Source organism: Hyla sarda, unplaced genomic scaffold (genome assembly GCF_029499605.1).
Source record: "Hyla sarda isolate aHylSar1 unplaced genomic scaffold, aHylSar1.hap1 scaffold_88, whole genome shotgun sequence".
NCBI classification, from domain to species: domain Eukaryota; kingdom Metazoa; phylum Chordata; class Amphibia; order Anura; family Hylidae; genus Hyla; species Hyla sarda.
The window spans coordinates 630,701-646,890 of NW_026610908.1; the positions used below are offsets into that span (position 1 = coordinate 630,701).

The 16,190-nt window shown below is 40.4% G+C and overlaps 2 protein-coding genes across 3 annotated transcripts in view; both read right to left on the minus strand.

Moving 5' to 3' along the window:
- The window catches only part of LOC130348328 (hemagglutinin/amebocyte aggregation factor-like), a 29,548-nt gene extending 20,248 nt beyond the window's left edge, over positions 1-9,300 (minus strand). The window contains exon 1 of the mRNA XM_056554734.1: positions 9,087-9,300. Within this exon, the coding sequence (XP_056410709.1) occupies positions 9,087-9,127 (41 nt within the window). The 5' untranslated portion in view covers positions 9,128-9,300. The remainder of the gene's footprint in view (positions 1-9,086) is intronic.
- A 527-nt stretch (positions 9,301-9,827) lies between these two features.
- The window catches only part of LOC130348327 (serine/threonine-protein kinase B-raf), a gene marked incomplete at its 5' end in the record, with an annotated part of 60,331 nt that continues 53,968 nt past the window's right edge, over positions 9,828-16,190 (minus strand). For both annotated transcript variants that reach the window (XM_056554732.1, XM_056554731.1), the window contains 1 exon segment: positions 9,828-12,714. In XM_056554732.1, coding sequence (XP_056410707.1) covers positions 12,692-12,714 — 23 coding nt within the window.

Sequence of the window (16,190 nt, forward strand, 5' to 3'; positions counted from 1 at the left end):
TGCTGTATATAATGTGAGGGGTGGGCTCTCTTGTGTCCATTGCTGTATATAATGTGAGGGGTGGACTCTCTTGTGTCCATTGCTGTATATAATGTGAGGGGTGGGCTCTCTTGTGTCCATTGCTGTATATAATGTGAGGGGTGGGCTCTCTTGTGTCCATTGCTGTATATAATGTGAGGGGTGGGCTCTCTTGTGTCCATTGCTGTATATAATGTGAGGGTGGGCTCTCTTGTGTCCATTGCTGTATATAATGTGAGGGGTGGGCTCTCCTATGTCCATTGCTGTATATAATGTGAGGGGTGGGCTCTCTTGTGTCCATTGCTGTATATAATGTGAGGGTGGGCTCTCTTGTGTCCATTGCTGTATATAATGTGAGGGGTGGGCTCTCTTGTGTCCATTGCTGTATATAATGTGAGGGGTGGGCTCTCTTGTGTCCATTGCTGTATATAATGTGAGGGGTGGGCTCTCCTGTGTCCATTACTGTATATAATGTGAGGGGTGGGCTCTCCTGTGTCCATTACTGTATATAATGTGAGGGGTGGGCTCTCCTGTGTCCATTACTGTATATAATGTGAGGGGTGGGCTCTCCTGTGTCCATTACTGTATATAATGTGAGGGGTGGGCTCTCTTATGTCCATTACTGTATGTGACACTGGGAACAGAAAGAGCACATAACACCTGTTAATTTAAGATATGAGATGCAAACAAAAATAGCGGCTTCTCTCTTATGCTAAAATACACAATGCTCAGTTGAAAATCAAACATTTATATTATTTCAAGGTCAGATAGGACAAGCACACACTTCTATGACATAATGACAACAAGCTGGAACACTAACAAAAAAAATCCTGACATTTAGAAAAAAAAACAAAAACAAAAGAACAACACTTTACAAAAAAAAAAAAAATATTCTGTCATCATTTTCATGCTGCCTGAACCACAAGTTATCAGGGAAGACCCCAGCAGCTTCTCTTCATCCCTCCAGTCTGGATTTATAGATCTCTTCCTGTTTGGGTCCTGGGAGAGATGGATCAATAAAGGCCCCCAGGACCACCTCGAGGGTTTAGGCAGCATGAATCCAATTACAAATGCCCTTTTAAGTTTAGAATTTAAAATGTAAAAATGTTTTAGACTTTTTTTTACTTTTTATATTATACATCCCTTTACTAAACCAACACCCTTTAATGCAACCAATTTTCACATGGTCACACCTCCTCCACTTCAAATTTAGAATATTGGAAATTTACATAAGCTATTATGCCGCAAAAAATACTTATTAATGATCATATTGTTAACTTTTTAAAACTTTTTAAAAAATATGATCTCCAGAACACACAATAGCTGGACAACCCCTGGGTGCGTTCCCACTTGGCGTATACGCAGCGTATTTCACGCTGCGCAAAATTTACAGCAGCAGCGGGAAATACGCTGCGTATTCCTTGCTCACTATACACACAGAGCTTTTCGGCGGCAGCCCTATGTGTGTAGTGAGTTTTGGAGGCGGGACCTTGTGCCGGCGTGACTGTGACGCGCAGCTCCGCCTCCAAAACTCACACATAGGGCTGCCGCCGGAAAGCCCTGTGTGTATAGTGAGCAAGGGATACGCTGCATATTTACCGCTGCTGCTGTAAATTTTGCGCAGTGTGAAATACGCTGCGTATACGCCAGGGGTATTTCAGTGGAAAACTTTTCTTTTTTAAATCAACTGGTGCCAAAAAGTTAAACAGATTTGTCAATTACTTCTATTTAAAAATCTTAATCCTTCCAGTACTTATCAGCTGCTGTATGCTCCAGAGGAAGTTGTGTAGTTCGTTCCAGTCCTGACCACAGTGCTCTCTGCCGCCACCTCTGTCCATGTCAGGAACTGTCCAGAGCAGAAGCAAATCCCAATAGCAAACCTATCCTGCTCTGGACAGTTCCTGACACGGGCAGAGGTGGCAGCAGAGAGCACTGTGGTCAGGACTGGAACGATCTACACAACTTCCTCTGGAGCATACAGCAGCTGATAAGTACTGGAAGGATTAAGATTTTTAAATAGAAGTAATTTACAGTCTGTTTAACTTTCTGGCACTGATTTTCTTTTTTTTCCTCCGGAGTACCCCTTTAATTACCATTGACTTTGTTTGTTGTGAACAGGTACAAAATGGTGTGCAGATTAATTTCTTCCCCACCCCGAATTAGGTTTATTTTTTCATCACCTTCTATGATCCATATAAGCTGATTTTGCAAGACAAGTTAGGATTAAGATTTTTTTAATGTTGAGGAGCGTAACGTGAAGGTAGTAAATACAAATATTATAACTTGTCCGCAAAATCAGCTTATATGGATCACAGAAGGTGATGAAAAAATAAATCTAATTAGGGGTGGGGAAGAAATTAATCTGCACACGATTTTGTACCTGTTCACAACAAACAAAGTCAATGGTAATTAAAGGGGTACTCCGGAGGAAGAAAAAAATTGTAAATGTTTATTAAAATACAATAAAAATAGCCTATGATAATAAAATAAAATGCAAAGCAATTAGAACGATACTAAAGATATATGAAAATTCTATGTCATTGGGCCCTAATGGCAAATATTTAGAAAAATGCCAATTTGATAAAAGTCAGTATAACTGGTTGGTGCAGAATGCCGATAATCTGGAAGAGACTGGTGATCCGCCAATAAGATGTTACATGTGTTTAAGTCTCTGCAGGAGTTAAATTATGCTGCCCATAGTCTTTGTGCAAATAAATGATTTTCTCCCCGTGTCCAGAGCCGCTGGTCCCGTACTGCGACAGGCCGATGTTTTCAGTCCTGCGGTTCCTGGGAAAATGACTGTCAGTTGTTGTATAGAGTAATCCTCACAAGCCTGATAAACGTGGACAATACGCCCGGTGAGTAGGACAGGTAATTAGGAGACCCGGTGCGGTGGGACGGCCTCCTTCTGTTGTTTATGGCACGGCTGCAATGGAGTTGGCAGTGCTGTATTATATCACTCTGTTCAGATTAGATTGAAGCCTAGACGCGTTTCAGGGTGTTGAAAATGACCCCTTCCTCAGTAGGCAAATGACATTTGCCTACTGAGGCCACCTCTGCCTGGTGGATGGGGGGGGGGGGGGGGGGCACGTTTTGATCAAAAAGTGCGCTAGAGCCTCCATTTTGTTGACAAAGTTGCTGCTGCCATTTTCTTTCTTTTTTTTTTTTTTTTACATGTTAGAGACTTAAACACATGTAACATCTTATTGGCGGATCACCAGTCTCTTCCAGATTATCGGCATTCTGCACCAACCAGTTATACTGACTTATCAAATTGGCAGTGCTACATTTACATTTTTCTAAATATTTGCCATTAGGGCCCAATGACATAGAATTTTCATATATCTTTAGTATCGCTCTAATTGCTTTGCATTTTATTTTATTATCATAGGCTATTTTTATTGTACTTTAATAAATATTTCCAATTTTTTTTCAAAAGAACTGTTTTCAATTTTTTCTCATTGTGCGCCCAGCAGGGCAGTATCCTTGAGGTGCGGTTAACTTTGTATTTAAGATTTGTAAATTACTTTTATTAAAAAAAAAAATCTTAATTCTTCCAGTACTTATTAGCTGCTGAATACTACAGAGGAAATTATTTTCATTTTGGAACACAGAGCTCTCTGCTGACATCATGAGCACAGTGCTCTCTGCTGACACCTCTGTCCATTTTAAGAACTGTCCAGAGTAGGAGAAAATCCCCATAGCAAACATATGCTGCTCTGAACAGTTCCTAAAATGAACAGACATGTCAGCAGAGAGCACTGTGGTCATGATGTCAGCAGAGAGCTCTGTGTTCCAAAAAGAAAAGAATTTCCTCTGTCGTATTCAGAAGCTAATGCGTACTGGAAGGATTAAGATTTTTTCAATTGAAGTAATTTACAAATCTATTTAACTTTCTGGCACCAATTAATAAAAAATAAATAAAAGTTTTCCACTGGAGTACCCCTTTAATGTCCTCACCCACAACTGTGAGTACAGCGATGGGGCTAAATCCATCCCCAAGTTATGCCGCACTGTTTACGGCATCATGATAGGAGTCATGTCTCTATGTGGCACCATCAAATAGCTTTAAAAAACCTTGGGTGGTTCCTCGTTGGTTTAAAGATAAGTTTATTTTAATTTTTTTTTTTTTTTTTTTTTTTACTAAGGCGTATTATGAACAAAAACTTGACTGTAATATCTTTATTAAAAGGAGGAGCTTTCACTTTACACCGTGGGTCATAAATGTGACACAATTTACGTTCTACGAGTCAAGAAATCCTATAAAAGAAAAGTTCCAGAAACAAAATCCAGTCGAGAAAACAAAACAGAACAATAGAAGTTAAAATGATCGATCGGACTGTAGGGAAAAGAAATACGGAAGGTGAGATTATTCTAAGATTTAACATTTCCTGAGACAGTACGACCATTAGAAACGTAATAGAAAGAAAATGCTAAAAGGGAGGTACACAGAGAAGGATACGAACTCAAGTGCTGCAAAATATTCAGTACACAAAATTTTGGGAAACAGGATCATTTTGGCTCCAGGCATGACCATAGTGCAGGTTTCCCAACCGGGATGACTCCAGCTGTTTTAAAGCTACTACTCCCAGCATTTCCGGACAGCAAACTGGACCTCAAATGGGTCCACACTTGCAGAACAGTATTACACGTAAAGGTGTTCAAAATTTAGGGAATTCTGAATAAAAAGAGGCGGCTCAGGATCATCGTGTCTTAGTTTCTCATGGAGGACCTGATCTGCATTATTCAGACAACCCATTGATATGAATGGACCTGTTGAAATGCCTCATTCGCCCTGTGGGGGGAGCTGAAGGAAAATTTAACACATACTTTACTGATAAATTACAGCTGATCGATGGAGGCCCCAGAAGGAGGAAGAAAACACATTGTGGTCATCTTATTGTTCTTTAACAAGTATGAACTGTATATAGCAGTGTTTCCAAAGCAGTGTGCCTCCAGCCATTGCAAAACTACGACTCCCAGCATGCCAATATACTATATATTTAATGTTTCTTTTTTGCAATAAAGTATATATATATATATATATATATATATATATATATATATATATATATATATATATATATATATATATATATATATATATATATATATATATAGTGTAGTTTGAAAGCATGCAATGGAGTCCAGAAATGAAAACCCTTGAAGAAGCAGGTAAGGCGATACCAGTCGGGATCAAGTAGACTCTTTAAAAATGTTCATTTTTTGGGGAGAAATTTTTATCTTGTAAAATTGCCCTTACACATTATGTAAGTATTGACCTAACCACCTGGGACTGGCCAGTCATCTAATGTGTCAGGTGGTCTTCATATTATCCCCTGATGTAGAGGGAGAGTAGGGTTGGACATGTAGAATTTAATTTGCTTGATTCTTTTATTCTTGGGGACTTGCTGGGAGTTTGCAAAAGCTGGAGGCACACTGGTTGGGAAATATTGTTCTAGTACAGCTCACTGAACGCTCCCGCAAAGTTTATAACAAAAAGTGTACCTAAAAGATGTTACCCATCGGAACACATTCTCATTTGAACCTGCAGTTCAGAGAATGGAATATTATTGGATCCACTTGCATAATAAAGCGAAGTAAGGAAATAAACGCACAGGTAGCATATTCCATAGCAACCGGAATGGTTTTCTTGGTAAAAATTATGTAGAAAAATTATTTGATGCAGAAGGAGACCGCGCCCTTTGCAACTTTTACATATGTCACGAACAAGTAAAGAACAATAAAACAAATAAAACAGCAATAAAGTTGCTCTCGCTGGCCTTTCTATTGATGTAATAGTAAGGAATGGGCAGTCGGTAAACAAATGACCAAACACACAAATCTGCAATAAGTACATATACTAGTTGTGTAAACAGTAAACCTCACTCCGGTCAGATACGTAATGTAAGAAGAGAGGAGCTCCCTTATTCTTGTAGACAGGACTTTCAGCATTTCTCTCCCTCCAGGTGGCTCTCCCAAGATATCTTCAGGGGGTTCTGTTTTCTCATTTGTTGGAGTCTATGTGCCCTTTCTTCTTCACATTCTTTAGCGTGTCTTGCAAATTTTTTTTTTACAATTTGTTCATAGAATTGTTTTGAGGCATTGTTCCCCTCTCAAACGTCCAACTGCCACTACTCTCACCCTCCCTCCAGCTGCACCTCCTCTCGCCCTCCCTCCAGCTGCACCTCCTCTCGCCCTCCCTCCAGCTGCACCTCCTCTCGCCCTCCCTCCAGCTGCACCTCCTCCTCTCTCCCTCCCTCCTGCTGCTCCTCCTCTCTCCCTCCCTCCTGCTGCACCTCCTCTCTCCCTCCCTCCTGCTGCACCTCCTCTCGCCCTCCCTCCAGCTGCACCTCCTCTTTCCTTGCCTCCTGCTGCACCTCCTCTCGCCCTCCATCCAGCTGCACCTCCTCTCTCCCTCCCTCCTGCTGCACAAAATATGTTTTTAAAAATACTGTATACCCCCCCCCCAATAAAAATTCTAGTCACCACCCAGAAAGAAATGGAATAAAAAGTGATCAAAAACTACTAAAGTGTTAGCGATGAAAACTAGTGTTGCTCGAGAATATTCGCAATGCAAATTTTATTCACGAATATCACGTTTGCAAATTCGCGAATATTCACAAATATAGCACTATATATTTGCAACTACAATTTTTTTTTCACAGTACACATCACAGTGATCATCCCTCTCTGCTTCCAGCTTGTGTGGTGTAAAAAAAAAAGGCTCTAATACTACTGTGTGAGACTGGCATGCTAATTTTCGCATATGCAAATTTTCGAACATGCGAAAATAAAAAGCAAATATTATGAATATGCAAATGTAGTGAATATATGATGAATATTCGTCCATATATTCGCAAAATATCATGAATTCGAATATGGCCTATGCCGCTCAACACTAATGAAAATTACACCTACGAAAGCTGAAAAATTGTCTGGGTTGTTTAACCCCTTAAAGTGTACCTGTTGTTAGCAAAAAAAAATTATATAACGGTGATGATACCATTATATATATATATATATATATATATATATATATATATATATATATATATATATATATATATATATATATTTGTAATATACATTGGTAAAAAAAAAATGTGTATATTTTTGGGTGAAAAAATGCTGTCACTGCAGCTATTGCCTGTGTGTCTCTGTGAGGAGTCCAAATACAGGAAGTGAGGGCAGGACAAGCAGGGCTCTGTGCAGGCTCCTGGCTTGTCAATCATCCTGCTGTGTGAGCGGGGAGCATGTTATAGAGCCTCAGTGTACAGAGCCCTGCTTGTCCATTCACACTTCCTAATTTTGTCTCTTTACAGAGACACATGAAATAGCTGCAGGGACAAAAATATACACATTTTTAACCAATGTATATTACAAATATACATACAGTATAATGGTATTTTCTCCACTACATAAAAAGTTTTTGCTAATAACAGGTACACTTTAAGGACATAGGGATTTTCAATTTTTATACTTTATTTGGGCATTAATCATTTTACCCCAAAATCTACAGCAAAAAAATATATCTATATATATTTGTGAAGCAAAATTGAAAATATTTCCATTTTAAAATTGTTTGGGGGCTTCCGATTCTACACAGTGCACTTTTTTGTAAAAATGACACCTGATGATTATTCTCTAGATCCAATCGATTACAACGATACTCAAAGTAGTTTTATATTGTGTTACTTCTTTTTTTTTTTTTAAATATAACTTTTTGTATGAAAATTCTTTGTTAAAAATTGTCCTTTTCTGACCCCTTATAACTTTATTTTTCCATACACGGGGATACATGAAGGTAATTTTTGGTGTCACAAAGGGGTGAAAAAAAAGTTCCGGATAAAAATTTTTGTTGGTTCCTTGATTTGAAGCCAATTTGTCAAGACCTGCTCTGAGCAAACGGTGGACCAAACCAATGCACAGTCACTACCTAAAATAATGGGTCGATCCAACACAGCAGCACATAAACTGAAATCACCCTCTTCTCCTTGACTGATTTCAGGCCAGTTTTATAGGGATGTGTACCCACTCCTATCATCTTATGTTTAATTTGAGATAAATCTTTGGTGGCGTTTTAAATGACATAACATTGGCCTACCATGAGAGATTTTTACTAATAATTCAATGTTTCTAAATGTTTTCGGGCAGTGGAGACAAAGTAGGGATCACAGTGGATTTTTGTTGGACCTTTAGACCACTCATCCTATTCAACACTAGTGTCAAGACCATCATACACTTTCAGGAAAAGTTGGCTAAACTCAACAATTTCAGGATAACTGTCCGACTATGCTAGGTGTTTAGGGCAAGGAGGATCGGGCCTGTTGAATTTCAGCGCCAAATCCTTTTGTTCTGCCTACAGCTATTGAAGGTTTATGGGCAATAGCCGCTCCCCTGCCCGAAATAGAGAATAATTGACTTGCACAAGCTTCTCTCTCTCTTTCTAAAATGCTCGTTTGACCCAACAGCTATTTCTCATGATTCCTCTAGGCACGGGCACATGTGACCAAACATGCATCATATTTTAATTGGGGAATTTGGGGGGAGAGGGTTGTGAAAGCCACTGCCAGACTTTTTTTCCCCCCTAAAGTACATCGGGACCTTTTGTTACTTGTAGACAAGATCTGATGGGAGAAGAGTAGGGAAGGCCTCAATCCACTGGTCTTGCTAATGTGGATTCTCTAACAATAATTTATTTATATAGCACATTCCGCAGCGCTGTACACTCAAACCAGTCCTATTCCCCATTGGTAGGTTTTTGAAGTATGGGAGGAAACCGGAGTACCCGAAAGGGACCAAAGCAAACATGGGAAAAACATAGAAACCTATACGTACCCAACGTACGTTTTGCTTATGGGCTTTGTCAGGGGGTGTTGACGAAACATACGCTAGGGTACGTATAGGTATTGTATTTCAGTTTAACAACCTGTTAACGCCACCTTACTTTCTGTCAGTGTAGTCTTTATGTCATTACCTGTCTATGCTTTCTAATTGGTTTTATTTATTTATTTTTATGTACCGTATATACTCGAGTATAAGCCCCCCTTTAGTTTTCTACTCACCTCCCCTTGGTGGGAAGGAAGGGTGAGCTGGTCCGGGCCATCTATGCTGCAGGGACCATCCGGTGGGGATGGTTAGTCGTTCCGGGCTGTCCATTTTCACCGGGAGGCCCTCTTCTCCGCTCTTGGCCCGGCCCCGGACTAGTGACGTTGCCTTGATGATAACGCGCAGGGACGTTTGCTGCGCACGGACGCTGGGAGTTGTAGTTTTGCAACATCTGGAGGTCCGCAGGTTGAAGACCACTGAAAGGGATTGACAGGCGGAGAGTTCACCCGAGTATAAGCCGAGGGGGCATTATCAGCACAAAAAATCGTGCTGAAAAACTCGGCTTATACTCGAGTATATACGGTACATTGAACAATAAAGTTTGTATCTTTGATATATTCTTAACGACTGGTTTCTTTCCTTTTGGGGTTTATGTATTTACGCGTTCCAGTCTCGGCCCTGTTTAGCGCCGACATTTATAGTTGAATGAATTATCCCTGATAGCAGAGAAAGGGGTTGGCAATAGTCACATTGTGCCATTTTTCCATTACAATTTTTTCTTAAAAAATAAAAATTTAAAATAAAATTTATGTGAAGAAGAATCCAGTTTATTGGGAGACACCTGAATGAAAGGAACCAAATACCTGAAACAAATATATAAAGTCATAACATTTCTTTTCTTTTTTTGAATGCTATTGTATATGTAAAATAAAAAAAATAAAAACCTTTGGCAAGTTTGGGGTAATGGACACAATGTAGACATTTGGAAATATGGTCTTTATTATAATTTACACACCACTTTTATACATATCCCCCAGTATTTCCAACCTGAATGTGCACTGTAAGTCAGTGACTGACAGTTATGTACAGCAACATAGAATTAGGTTTATACGGGTGCATTATTATCATCGTCATCATGATTATTATTGGAACCTTCCGATACAAGACCCAGTGCTGGAGACGTGCTGTATGTAGATACACACAGGAAGAAGAAGACTCGAAAACATGGTATTTGTTCTCCTTGGAGATAAATTTCCTTGATGCATTATAGGGAGGAAAAAATTAAAATAAAAAACTTTTGGGAAAAATTCAGTCCTGTGCATTAAATAAATTTTTTTTTATCTCACAAACCTGAGTGTTGGAGAACATTGCACTGCACAAATGTATTAGTGAACCCCTTGGATAAAGAATGTATCCAAAAATAGAAAGACTAGAATGACTAACTTCCAAAAACAGGGCCACACCTGTTTGGTATTACAACTTGGCTCCATTTACATAAATGGAACTACGCTGGACAGGGGTGGAGCTGTTATATAGAGAATGAATATATATTATATATATATATATATATTATATTATATATCTCTTATCCTGGACAACCCTTTAAAAGGGGTTTTCTGAGACTTTTTACCAGACTATCCTAGTAAAAACTAGTGGCATCACTATGGGAATAAAATAAAAAGTAAAATAAAAAAAAAAAGGATTTCAGTGATATTTAAAAAAAAAAAAAAATTGGATTTTTTTAGGGTTTTATGGATTTAAAAAAATAATTAATACCAACTAAATCCCTTAATTTTGTATTACTAAAATAAAGAAAAATTCTCTAAAAAAAATAAGAAAAAAATATTCTTGCATTTTAGTGGATTAAAAAAAAAAAAAAAGTCAACACACGAAAAAAACAAAACTAAAAACAGATTCTTCTTCTTAAAATGTGTTTCAAAGTAGTGAATATCTGTGAATATTCTAAAAAGATATGTACATGGGTTACCGGGGCAGTTTATGTCGCGGCCACAACATGGCGTCCGTCCCGCAGACGGAACCCAACATAAAAGGTCAAGCAATGACAGAAAAGAGGGGAGGCAAGTCCATTACACAAGCAACTGGTCTAGTTTTCATATACAAACTCTGGCCGAACTCCAAAACGTTCCACATTTACATAGCAAAATAAATTAAATAAATAGCAATTTAAAATGAAAAACAAAAAAAATTAAAACAACAAAACAAAAAATTATTCAACTGTACAAAAAGGAAAATAAAATATGACCTCGTCGGTAGCTACTGGTTTAGGCTTTGGAGTATAAATATTTTAGTCGTAACATTGATACCAGTAGCATGAACACTCACAGACGTACGCTCACACACTAAAATCTGCCCGGTCTTTTACGGGTGTCATTGGCCAAGCGGAAAAAAAATTTCAAAAAATCACATTTTCTTGTCAGGGGAATCCAAGACAGGAGAGTGAATTCGAATGATTTGCTCTACTAGGGCACATCTTTCAGGGATTTCAAAGTAACAGCACAAGAGAGAGAGACCAAGAAAAGAACTTAATCAGGGGAGGGGTTTACTGTGATCATGTGACCACTCAGCAGGGAATGCAAATCTTATTGGTTTTGGGAGCCACAAATTAACCTTGCAGGATATGAACTGAATTTAAAAAAAATTCAGAAAACACAAACAGTTCCACTCCATGTCCATGCAAGGCCTCACCAAAAAAGGAATAAAATACCGGAGCCGATGAGAAAAGAGAATGTAGGCAACAGATTCTTCTTAGCCCCTCCCCCGCAGAACATGATAATGGATGTATTAAAATAAGGAGAGGTGGATAATTTTTGCATTAAGTTGTTAGACATGAAATAAAATGCAGAATCTCCACTTCATCCAGTAGTAAACTATTGTGTGGTCAGACCATAGACATTAGAGTTACCCCGCCCCTGCATAAGGAAAGCTGATGGGTATGTCCATCGCTGCTCATCCCGCAGTAAGTAAAGACCAAATGCTCTCCACTGGAGAACAAGAGACCTGTGGGTTCTGCCCGTGATAGAAACAACCACGTGCAGATCCGAATTAAAAAAAATTGTAGATTGGAAGCATTAATACCATAAGTGCATACAAGCAGGGGTTGGGGAAGTGGTTTAATGATCTAAAAATGAAGTCTAATCTCATGCCCCACCCCCAAGATGGTAACTAAAAGTCCTACAAGAGCTAAGGAAAGTAAGTCTATTGGTGCTGCCCCCTGAGAAACAGCGCCACTCTTGTCCAGGGGCTGTATCTAGTATTGCAGCTCAGCCCCACTTGCTTGGTGGCCATAGTGTGTCATGATTAGGTCTTTGTGACTTGAAGGACCAATTTCTAGTCTAGATGGTATGTTACTGAATGAGCTTTTACCGTACCAGCAGAAAATCACTGGTGAGGGGGATATATGGAGATCCAGCATTTTATTTCCCAAAAAGACATAAACAGAAAAAAATTTTGCAGACATTTCCCATCTTGATCGGAGCAGGATCCACAAAGAAGGTGTGGGTTAGTATTTTAGACAGCCAGAAAAAGAGTCTCTGCAATGAAGAAAGATCTGCCTCCTCTTTGCCAAGACTACTCCTCTGTGGGGCATTCCAAAGAGCAGTGCTGAGCCACGCCCCAGAGGAACACAGGCGATTCAGCTGGTCTCTTTCCCCTCCCACCACCCCCCATTTTTTTTCCTCTGATGGGTCATGCTGCTCCCTCTTACAATATGGGTGTATTATCTGCATGTTTTTACTTATTTTTTGTAATGTAGTCCCAGCGCTAAGAAACTAGAGGAACACGAGACAAAGTAGTAACAGAAGTGCTTGTGCTGACTGTGCCGTTACTTGAAGGCTGTAAATTCTCCTGCAGAGGGGGTACAAAAGAAATGTAAAAAATGTATTAAAAAGCAGAAAATAGGTCAGACGCTTGTACATACCACAAGCTAGACAGGTTAGTGCAAGCACACAAAAACACAACACATATAGCGACTTAAAGGGGTACTCCGTTGCGCCAGCGTTCAGAACATTTTGTTCCGAGCGCTTAGAGCGAGCAGCGGGGGTTGTAACTTCATGCCACGCCCCCTCTCATATACTTGCATTGAGGGGGCGTGGCATGAGATTGCAAGGGGTGTGGCCATGATGTCACAACCCCCGCTGCTCACTCCAAGCGTTCTAAATAAATGCTGGGTGCTGCACAGAGATCGCGGGGGTCCCATCTGTAGGACCCCTGAGATCAGACATCTTATCCTCTAGATAGGGGGATAAGATGTCTAGGGGTGGAGTACCCCTTTAACAGATTCAAAGACACAGAGGTGCAGAATGATCGGTACACATAAGGAGAGGTTAAAATTTTTTATATATTATATATATTTATATATATATATATATATATATATATATATATATATATATATATATATATATATATATAAAATCAAATAGGGTTACGTTAAAAGTTAGTAAGATTTTTATTTTACTTTTTTAATTTCTTTGATTTCTTTTTTTTTTTTTTCTTAAACTGATGCCAAGCAAAAAAGGGTCAGTACTCTGGATAAGTTTGCACAGTCATGTAATTTCTCTTTTCGGGCAACTATAGGGTTGCGCTGGGATTAAACTGTGACAGGAGTAAAGACATCACCCCAAAACTGAAAAACTACAACTCCCAGCATGCCCAGACAATCAAAGGCTTCCCGAGCATGCTGGGAGCTGTAGTCTTGCAACACGTGGAGGCATTCTGGATGGGAAACACTGGCTTCTACTGCTTAATGTTATGCTGTTGAATAGCATTGATCAGTCAGATCTATGCTCTCCTAGTACAGTCCCATAGGGGACATTTATAAGCAATCACTAGATTGCTTATACCAGTATTTCCAAACCAGGGTGCCACCATCTGTTCCAAAACTACACCACCATTTTAAAGTCACAGGGTTGGTGATGTCACTCTATATGCCATCCCTAGAAGGGGTACTGTACTAATTTAAAACTTTTCCTCTACACCACCGGTGCTCCATGCATTCTCTATAGTAGTGCTAAAAATATATGAGCAATCTCAGGTATCTCCGGCACTCTCATAGACACGGCACTCCATGCACAGGGAGAGACGGAGGACCTGTTCTGGAGATTGCAGGGGGTCCAACAGGCCAGACCCTGCATGATCAGACACTTATCCCCTTTCCTGTGGGCAGTGATATGTTGTAATGTAGTGGAGTACCCCTTTAAAGTGTACCTGTCCCTTTTGACATGTCCTAGAGACCAATCGCTTGGTAGAGCAGGGCGGACCGAGACGATCCTATAGACATACATTATAAGTCTGTCTCACTAAGGCCGGAGTCACACTGCGGAAACTTCAGACAAAACCACAGGACCACTCAAGCTGCATTGCCGTCCCCTTTGACTGCAATGTATTTCTGAGCAGAACCGCCGAATGATTCGCTCAGAAATGGATTTCCGGTTGTGGGGACGGCAATGCAGTCTGTGCAGTCCTAGCGCCGCCCGAGGGATCTCCGGTGGAAATTTTGTCTGAAGATGCCGCTGTGTGAACCTGGCCTTAGCGCGCTCTTCTTCCAGCTTATTCTATCGATCAGTCAAGGTTCAAACATTTACACCCAGACAGATAAAAAAATATAAAAAAAATGTTGAAAAGACAGGTCAAAAGTTTTAAAGTGACAGTGCCCATTTAAGCCTTAAAGGAGCGTTAACCTTGGTATACCGATAGGAAGTGTAAATAAACGGGTATTTCCATCGTTTTCATACAATATCACAGGTTATGACCCAGAGGTGGAGCAAATGCCCGCTTGTCTCTTTCGGTATCCCTCCTCCCTACAGACTCCACAAACACAATCACCTTCACTTTGAAAATGATCAATGGCGGCTTTTCTCATTTATAATTAACCGCCAAAGGGCTAAGGAGTCCAATGGATAGGCCATAAAAAGATGGGACTCTCCTATAGTTAAGAAGCTCTCATTAATACATCTCTGTACAATGGACACATTATCGCTGCCAATGAAATAGAAGGAAGCAGCTATGAAATGACTGCTGCTCTACACCATGGAGGTCAGTACAAGTGGAAGGAAAGTTGCCTATCCTCTAGGACATTCCATCCCTTTAGGATCAATGGGGGTCCGGCCTCTGGTCATAATGGTGACACAGCGCCGGTAATGGTCAAGTCACCAAATGTCATGATCCGGTCCGTATGAGAAAATAGCATGTGATGACAGGTCTGCTTGTCTTCATACCCCTGACTCCCGATATGACGGACACCCTCGCCTATATCCGGTCTGTAGTCATGTGAGAGGACAGATCACTAAATGCCATGAGCAGACAGGGTTAGGATGACCCGAGGCCTTTCATACTGGGCAGATATCGGTGGAGGTCGGACGCCAACACCTGGGATGGACAGGGCACCTACTGTTCTGGTACAACATGGTGAATGGCAAAAGAAAAAAGTTAAAAGGGGTACACTGGTTTTGAAAAACTTCCCTATCCACAGGGGGTAAGTGGCTGATCACAGGGGGTCTGACTGATGCGTTCCTCCGCAATTTCCGCCCTGTCATGTGTGGAGTAGGGGGTCAAAAGGCAATATAGTCTTGTATCTCCAGCTCTCTAATAGAGATGCATGGGGGAGGTCGTGTCCACCCCCCACTCCACACAGGAGGACAGCTGGGGTGCCATGCAGGAGATCGCTGGGTTCTGGTAGCATTAATTGGACCCCCCCCCCCCCCCATGATCAGTCACTTATCCCCTATCCCCAGGATGTTTTTCAGATCCAAAGTATCACTTTTAAAAAGGGGTTATCCAGGAATAGAAAAACAGAGCTGATTTGTTCCGAAAATAACGCCCATTGGGGACCTCTGGTTGTGTGCGGTATTACAACTTTGGCTCCATTAACTTAAATGAAACTCAGTTACAATATCAATCACAACTTGGGGAAGGGGTCGGTGCCGGTTCAAAAATAAATAAAGTTCCTCTTTTCTTACCCTAGATAATCCCTTTAATAAAACCCTCATGTCCAAGAAAGGTGGCAATTGGTGCCAATTCTGAAAAAGTAATGCACTCTTAAGCCTCTTGGCAAAATTCCCCACTATACTGCATTGCCCTCTATGGCGACAGCGCATATCTGCATGATCTTAGTGCCCGACAGATTACGGCGGCGCCCATTGCAGACAAAATCTCACCCCAGAAATTCAACAGTGTGGAGGGGTCCTTTTTAGCCTTTTTTAAGATCTCTTTAATGGATATATTCTATGTTTACATGACAAAACGTGCAGACATTCCGCACATTTGGATGTACCACCGGTGCTAGGACTGCTCACAAATAGACGGCAATGCATTTTCATGCA